An 8,958-nucleotide genomic window follows, 5' to 3' on the forward strand; every position below is an offset into this window, starting at 1 on the left:
AGAACCTGTTCTGCATGTTATCAAAAAGGGAGATATTGAAGAGGTATGGACTTAAAACATGTGAACTAATGTCCCAGTTGTAAAAAAAAAAAAATGCCTTTGTGTTCTTGCTTCGTAGGAGTTATATCAGGAGGAGACAGTGACCGCTTCCAAAGTACTGGAGAATGTGGAGTTCGTAGAAGTCCAGATTTCTCAGGTGGACAACGTTTTCTGTTGCACCAAGTGTGACCGCAGCTTCAAGCTGTACTACCACCTCAAACAGCACCTGAAAACACACGAGGGCTCCGCAGACAAGCCGCATGTCTGCGACCACTGTGGGCGAGCCTACACTCGGGAGAGCGCCTTAAAGCAGCACATCAGCACGTTTCACTTTGATACAGAGGAGCTGTCTCGGAACCAGAAACCCCCCAAAAAGGTGCACGTTTGTGAATACTGCAAGAAGCACTTTGACCACTTTGGCCACTTCAAGGAACACTTGCGGAAACACACGGGTAAGAAAGAAAAATTAACTGGTTGCGTTCAGTTTGTCTATTTTAACTATCTAACTGTGGCTCATCATACGACCTACACATTATGTGTGTTTGACTTTGTCCATGTTTAGGAGAGAAGCCTTATGAGTGTCCAGATTGCCATGAACGTTTTGCAAGGAACAGCACTCTAAAGTGCCATATGGCAGCCTGTCAGAATGGGGCTGGAGCCAAAAAAGGACGCAAGAAAGTCTATGAATGCCAGGTACAGTTTGCCATAGTGAATGTCACGACACAATCGCACTAGTCTTAACGGAGGCACATTGTGTTCTATATAAAATAGACTGTTGATACAGTCTACACAATTCAAAAATATTAGTTCAGAGGTTAAAAAAAATACACAGGGTTTGGGTAGTGAAAAATACAATTAAAAAAAAGTCTTTGTTTTTGTCTGATAAATTAAGGTTTAAATGGAGGATGATTTAAATCAGCTTTTTTCATCCTTAGGGTCACGACCTCATGTGTTGGTTTCAAAATGAGGTGGCCTGAAATGTCATGTAACACTGATATAATATTTTTAAATTCATTATTATTGTTTTTTTATTGTGATTAAAAACACAATATTAAACCTTAATTTCCATGAATATAAATTGAGTCCAAATGAAATGCAGCATATAAAACTATTTGAGCTGGTGCATTTTGATGGGCTGTAATCACTAGACTGCACAGGTGACAGTTATTGCAATAATGATTTGTGATGTCAAAATAAGGTCACAAGCCAAAAAAGGTAGGGAACCCCTGGTTTACATTCTTATTTTATTGCATGGTGTATACCAGCTATACTATACAGTGTTGCCCTCTTGTGGACACATTGTGTAATTCAAATGTAACAAAAAAGGACTAAAAAAATCATTGTACCATTTTATTCAACATTGTTGGGTTTATTTTAACATATGTGAAGACAAAGGAGACAACACAAAAGATGTCTTGATTTTTTTACTTGCAAGGGGAGTTTACAAAAGTATCAGATTACATATCATGTGGTCGTGTGTGAGTATATGAATGGGTATATATGAGTAAGAAGGTGGGTGTGAATGGGAATGTGGCAGTGTCTGGTAATTTCTCCATCAGTCTTGAGCACACTAGATTATAATATGAGAAGCAAACAGTTTCTTAAAGCGACAGTACAGCATGAAGCAATGATAATAAATTAAATTCTTCCAATAAACATGTATTCATGTTGCTTAACAGAACCACTCCTGTCATTCCTCTGTTCGATTATGACCTCCTGTGTTTCTCCTCCACCTCCTCCATCAGGTCTGCAGCAGTGTGTTCAACAGCTGGGAACAGTTCAAAGGCCATCTTGTGAGCCACACCGGAAACAAGCCCAACCACTGCACCATGTGTGACATGTGGTTCACTCACCCTAAGGAGCTAAACACTCACGTCAAAGAAGTCCATTCTGTTGAGGAAAAGGCCCAGGAGGAGTTGGTCTCGTCTTCACCCTTGACCACCACCACCCTCACCTTGGCAACACAGAACACAGAAGGTGAAAAAACTGTCCTACTGGACAACGGCATCCAGGTAGAGCAGGTCACGGTGCAGCCCATAGACATGATGGAGATGGAGGAGACCACGACGGTCGTGATGGAGGACGGAGGGGTGACGGAGATGTGCCAGGAGGACATGGAGAGACTGAAGCAGGCTGGGGTGGAAATCCAGGTGGTGCATGTGACCTCGACTGAGATCGCGGAGCAGGAGCTGTTGAACTCTCAGGTGGAAGTGCAGGTGGAGGGTGAGGTGCTGAACATGGAGGAGATACAACAAGTTGTCGTATGAGAATGTGACGCGGACAGCGGTGGCGAATCCTGAACTGTCTCGTCGGCGATCTTTTTAGTGTCCACACGAAACACTGCACTCAGGATCCTGCATGTCACTTGACTGTCATGCAGTCAGCCATCACACCTAGTGACTTTACTTTGCCAATATGTATAAACAAAATTGTAAGGCCTGTTGCTGATAATGCTGTATTTATGTCAAAGATGTCCATCATCACAGTCCTTAACGCATCAACAATCAGGCTGTATTTTCATGTTTTTTTTTCTTAGGGCTTTCTTTTATCTTTGAATTTTAATTTTTTTTTTTAGCTTGAATAACGTGACGTGTGGCATAGAGGTGGTTCATTGCTAACACTGCACTTTTGCTTCTGGTTGTTTTTTTTATATTGTTTTATGGTGTTTTTGTAAGAAAACATCCGATATAGTTTAAAATATGTTTACAGAATGGACTATAATAAACAGATCACCTGCACCTAAACACAAGTGTTTATCTGTAAATAGTTGAGGCTTAGTGATGTTCTTTGATCTTACTTTCAAGCAATTGTAGTGAAGCCCAGCTGTAAAAATAAAAAAGGAGCTGAAGTTAAATGAAACAACCACCCCTGTTGCGGGGGCAGCAGTCTCCATGACCGCCATCCAAATCACAACCAGGATTTGATCTTGCCCAGGAGGTGAACCCTGGGGTTCCACACCAATGACAGAGACATTGCCTCTGGGTCAAAGCGCCACTGACGGTTTGTTGTTGTGTGTTTATTTTTATTTTTGGAGTTGTGAAGGGGAGTGGACCTATTCATAGGAGTCACCTGAACAGTTTGTCGTATAGACACAAACATGTTAGATTCAGAGTCTCCAATAAATTACCCTAATCCTAATTTAAACACACAATTTAAACACACTAATAAAATATTAGTCCCTTATTTATCCCTTAAGGGGATCTATCAGTGGGAAACCTGCGCACGGTCTGCTTTCACCTCAAAGAACCTTGTGAGCAGGTATGAATCATTAAGAACCCAGTGAAGACCCACACCGCTGTGCCTCTGGCCCCATCTTGACCCCAGCCCTGCTAATGCCCTCCCCTGCGGGCACGGTTCGTGTCGCACACGGATAAAATTACCTGCCGAGTCTCCGCACTCTGCTTGGGACAAGTCCTGGCTTTAATGAGGTAGTCCTCGGTGAAGGGGAGAGGGGCGGGGGGTCCAAAAAGATTGGCAGTCTCGTCGACCAATCGTAGACGCGCAGCGCGCTACTCTCCTCCAATCAGATGCAAGAATCACAGATGAGCTGCAGGATGGAGCTAAACCGCACCGCAGTCGCAGCACAGAAGCAGTGCTTCCAATGTCAACGGGGAAGACGATGTTTATGTCCAGGTGGAGGAAAAGTGTTTTCAGCGGAGGCTTGTGAAAACAGTCGTCCATGTAAGGCTCGTGAACGCGTCTGTGGCATTTATGGGTCTTTTCCTTATTCTGCGGATAGGATGATGGCAAGATGCGTCGGCTCACAGGCTGGAGAGAGAGAGAGAGAGAGAGAGCAGATGTAAACTGTTGAACGCAGGTAGATACATCACTCCTTATCAACTACCACTATCTTCACACATGGAAAATACATTTTCAGTATGTGTATAAATGGGAACACCAAACGTTGGAGTCGTATCCTGGAGGCCAATCGACCGCTGGAAATGACGTGAATGTAAAGAACAGATTTTTTTTGTTTTAGCCACATTTTTAGAACCTGTCTTAGTCTTTAGTACCGTCTGTTCATGAAAATTAAATTACAACCTTAACCGTCAAATCAATGCAGCACTTTAGACTAGGGCTGTTCCCAGCCTATTTAGCGCCCAGGGCAGCCCCCTCCCGACCCCTGAAGAACTTTTCGTTCATTTGAATTTGAATTAATTTGTATCTGACACTATAACAGTCACGGTGGCCAGTGGATAAAAGGGAACAAATGAACTACAATGTCTGTACTGTCATGAAGAAGAGCTACAGAACATCAACACAAAAAACGTGATGAAATTAAATACATATACATACTATATATAAATAAATTTAAAGACTAATTTTGGCTATTTAATTAAAGACAAAATAACATTTAAAAAAAACACTTTGGTTTGTTACAAAGGTTAAACGTGACGTGATTATGTTGTATGTATATTTGAAACACATATATTTATATTTATATTTACATTTATGCCTATGCTACCAATATCAGACACTGCCACTTATCACAGTACATCACCTGGATTCTGAGTGTGAAGCACACACACACACACACACACACACACACACACACACAGTGTGGTGAATCAAATTTAAGGATGTGCTCAGTGTTTTTTCCAGTTTTCACAGGCTCAAATAAATGATTAAACCTGTTTTTTTTTTCTTTTTGTCCCTATATGGTTTTATAACAGCATTCTCCACCAGGAGCTTTCATCCGGAGCAGTAGATGTTCAAAACTAATTTGCAGAAAAGCTTGTCATTTTTGATTTTTGACTTTATTAGAGCCATTACTAGTCTTGTGCACGGATAAAGGAAAGGTGTTCAGTGTTTCCACTGACAAACAATTCTGTTTGTTAAACAGAAACTAATCCAGTAACTAATGGCTGCAGCCTGGTCAATTAATTAAAATTAATTAAAAAATTGGGACACAGGGAATGTAATAAAGTAGCACTCACCAAAGTCTCTGGCTTTAAAAGCAAGGATTAGCAGTACAGTATCATCAAACTGAGAATCAAACAACAACGATCTTTTACATGTGTGAAATCCAAACGTGCCTTACATGGTGCAGATGATTTATCTGCATGTTCTGTTTTTTGCAGGAAAAAATGGGAATTAGAGTGACTTAGCTGAGACATTTCACATTTGCTCATGTACATATTTATCTAATGAGTCATGTGGAGGCGGCCATGCTGTGTGAATGTTCTCCAACTTCCATCTGACATTTCTCACCTGCTGTCAAACAGAGACATTAAGAAAAGTCTCCTTTTATACATTTACACTCTGCATTAAAAATTCAGACACTGTATATTCTCATTAGAATCTTTAGGATCTGCTCTGTGTCTCCTCGTTGATGCAGAACCTTCTTTAGATCGTCAACACATCAACACATCAACACATCATGTCAAACTGTGTATGACAAACTCTTTTTTTAGTTTCACCAGGAAGCTTTTACAGCTTTTGTAGGATTGTTGTGTTATTGTGATTACTACAGTGTCATGGTAACATTGTCAAGGCCTTAGAGACGACAGCGGCTTCCAGTGTCTACTGGGAATAGTTGCGGTATGTGGGGAATAACAGAGAGTGCTGTATATTTTTCAGGAATAGTCACATTACCTGGTTCCAAATATATAAAAAGATATTCAGCGAAAGTTTTATTTTTTTACTTTAAGTTCAAGTTTGGTTGTCTTTATCAATCTGGGTCTCTGGTTTGAACTGTCTGTCGGGGGGAAAGCTCTGTCTCCTGGAATTGGAAATTGTGAAATATTTGTGCTACAGATTCCATAGAGGCCAGTTCCACAGTTCTTAGGGCCGTAGTTTTCACTGTGGCAGTTCTTTCACTTTTGGGCTCTTTATTCTTGTCAGCCGTGCATCTCAATTAACACACTAGGTCGCTTTGTGTGAAGAGAGGTTGCTGTCGGAGTGAGTGCGTGTCCCCCGTGTGCGTGTGCAAGTGTTTGCCACGAGCAGAGAGGCCTGTGTGAATGTATGTGCAGCGGCACATGTATTGTCTGAAAACATAATAGCTGTGAAAAGCAGGAAAATCGGACTCCTCAGTGTTATTGGGTGGTAGAGCAGGAAGGAGGAGGAGAAGGAGGAGGAGGAGGACGAAGGGGTTGTTAAAAAAGAAAATAAAAGACACAAATGATAACCAGATCAACACACACTGTGGCTGTGTCTGTACAGAGCAGCTCCTCTTTGCTTTGACGCCCTGTAGTAGAGACAGACGATAATGAAAGAGTGACTGATTCTCAGTTCACAGCTGCTGTGGATGGGCTCTCCTATTTTCCGTTGTTAGAGTGTGTGAAGAAGTGGCTGATGCTAGCAGTGCATTCAACACCAAACTCTGCTCCCTCCCCAATAGGGAGTACCAGACAAATGATTGACTGTGTGGTGAGTAAGGACGTGTACTTGGTCAAGTTGCTTTGCTGATGGAACTGCGGTTGTTTTCAGCTTCACAAACGTCCGCCAAAAATGGTCGTTCGTCCAGACTTGGCAGAGAAAAAAACCCCCATGAAAATAAGTACAGCATGAAAAAGGATCAGATTGTTTAGATCTGTTCTGCTCTTGGTGAACATTGTACTGCAGCTACTACAGTGGTTATAGTTTTTTGTTGGATTATTTTTTTAAAAATAGCAGCTGCAGTTATGGTCCACAATGACTCACATAAATCAATGTTTTTCAACCTTGGGGTCGCGACCCAAGTGGGGTTACACACATGCCTTACACACATCAAGGATCTTGGGTTCGAGCTACAGAGGAACCACATATCTTAAATGGTGCTCCCCATGTAGCAGTCTGTAAAATGCAATCACTTATTTAGTAGTGCCTCCTGTGGCAGTCTGTGTGCAAAAACTCTCACTCCCCTAATTTGGGATGAATAATACTCTTATTATTATTATTATTATTATTATTATTATTATTATTATTATTATTATTATTATTATTATTATTTCCCCTATTCACATAACAAGACATCACTAACAGCCTTTTTTTCAACAAAGCTATTGCTTTTTTTTCCCTGCCCTGTTGTGTGTGAGGTCTCTGTCAATATGGCGGCACACTCTAAACTCATGAGTTAGTTCACACACTTAATTAACGCAGGTTCTCCCTGGCTTAGCACAGTCCCATCTCCCCGTGAACACATCAACTGCTCTGTGTCTTAATGCGCCGTGTCAGTTAATGCCTAATCCTCAGTTCTGAGGAGAAGACAAACAAACATGCTGGGTCAATGTTCATCACCAGGCAACCAGCTGGATCTGTTATCCACTGAAAGCAAAGCACAGAGTCGCCCGGGTGACTACGTATGGACCTTCTGTGGAGAGTTCACAGAGATAAAGTCCATGTGATATGATCCAGTCAGCTTTAGTTTAGAGACTTCCTGTCTCGTTGTATCCTAATCACCACGGTCGATATGAAGGGAAAACTGTGATAGACAGTTCCAAAATGTGAATCGGCACTTCGTCACTCTTTGTCAACAACAATGCGCTATGGTGTTCAAAAATGCACAAGCACTTCTTGTTCAGGATATTTTTTGTAAAGTTATATTCAATTAAATATGAAGGCGTAGTAATAAATATCTGATGGCTGACCTGTATGCATGAAAACAAAAGGGAAAATCTCTGACTTATTGTTAATTATGTTGTGATTGGACAGGTCCGGCCCACCTGACGTCTAAACAGGTTGTACAGTATGCGGCCCGTGAACCTAAATGAGTTTGACACCCCTGTTTTCCGGCATTATTTAATATGAAATGTCAGTGTAATCATCAGTATGTTCTGTACGTCTGACGATGCTTTCATTCAGTCCAAGATTCTCTGCTTCTTGTTCTGCTCTGGTCATGTTTGTTGTTGTTACCAAACGCGCAATGTCCCTTTAGTCTTTAGTCTTTAGTCTTTTCATTTACACACATAAAAGGCTGGTATTCAGGCCCTTGTTGCTTTGTGCTGTAAAGTGGAGGCCTCGCTTCTCTTAGCAAGTCCTTTCCCAGCTGCCCGAGATCAATGCTAAGATATTCATGGTGCGATGACAGGGAGGGGTTTGAAAGGGAGACGGACTGTGGAACTGACAAAAGGGAATGGCTTTGATTTCCAGGAGCACCTTTAACATAGATTTATTCATTTTTATACCCAAGGCAGGGAATATATCTTATGAAGCCCTGTGACATTGACTGTATTACACACATACACTCTGTCATTATGTTTTATTATAACATGTCCCTCTGAGCGTGGTAGAATCACTGATTATTTTTCACTGTTGAAAAAATGTTACAGACCTTGATTGATTGATTGATTCAAACCTTTGATCGTATATTTACTTATATTAACAGCTGACAAGCAGTGAACTCACTTTAAGAAATGCTGAACTTTGCTCTTTTATAAAAAAAATGTGTTCTTCAAAGGTTATTGATTTTAGCTTTGGAAGCCTGGAATCAAACCCACAGACCTGCAGGTATAAGACAACGGCACTATCCACTGACCTACAACACAATCCATTATATCCACAGTTCATGGTCAACTTTATGAAAGAGCAGGTTCTCTGGAGTACTCTCAGTTATTGTATTATTATTATAACCTGGAAAAATAACATGGGAACATAACAGGGGAATGAAACCATAACATAAAATGTGTAAAATTACTATTTCTGGCCATAATTTAACACCAAGTATAATGTAATGTATAGTAACAAAGGAAGAACTTTTTTTCTCATTTTACTCCCCAACAAGTCCTTACACTTTAGGGTTGTTTTTTTTAGTAAATAATTCTAATTATAAATTTGGTATAGAATTACCATCTTTGTTTGTTGCATAAACAAGCATTTGTTAACACCTTAGATTCCATGAATATGATTGGATTACCCTTAAATATTTTTTTAAATGTCTAAAGCAAACAATTTGGTGATAGAAGTTGTACTTAAAAAATAAAATGTTATATTTCCCTA

General features: G+C 40.6%; 2 protein-coding genes across 2 annotated transcripts in view; both read left to right on the forward strand.

Moving 5' to 3' along the window:
• Nucleotides 1-2,783, forward strand: part of znf131 (zinc finger protein 131) — a 5,323-nt gene extending 2,540 nt beyond the window's left edge. Inside the window, 4 exon segments of the mRNA XM_008336036.3 lie at nucleotides 1-43; nucleotides 119-491; nucleotides 602-732; nucleotides 1,785-2,783. The exon segment at nucleotides 1-43 is cut by the window's left edge and continues 27 nt beyond it. Of these exon segments, the coding sequence (XP_008334258.1) occupies nucleotides 1-43; nucleotides 119-491; nucleotides 602-732; nucleotides 1,785-2,306 (1,069 nt within the window). The 3' untranslated portion in view covers nucleotides 2,307-2,783.
• A 149-nt stretch (nucleotides 2,784-2,932) lies between these two features.
• nim1ka (NIM1 serine/threonine protein kinase a) overlaps nucleotides 2,933-8,958 on the forward strand; it is an 11,719-nt gene continuing 5,693 nt past the window's right edge. Inside the window, exon 1 of the mRNA XM_008336035.3 lies at nucleotides 2,933-3,856. The gene's annotated coding sequence lies outside the window, so the exon portion shown is untranslated. The remainder of the gene's footprint in view (nucleotides 3,857-8,958) is intronic.

This window comes from Cynoglossus semilaevis, chromosome Z (assembly GCF_000523025.1).
Source record: "Cynoglossus semilaevis isolate Cse_v1.0 chromosome Z, Cse_v1.0, whole genome shotgun sequence".
Lineage (NCBI taxonomy): Eukaryota > Metazoa > Chordata > Actinopteri > Pleuronectiformes > Cynoglossidae > Cynoglossus > Cynoglossus semilaevis.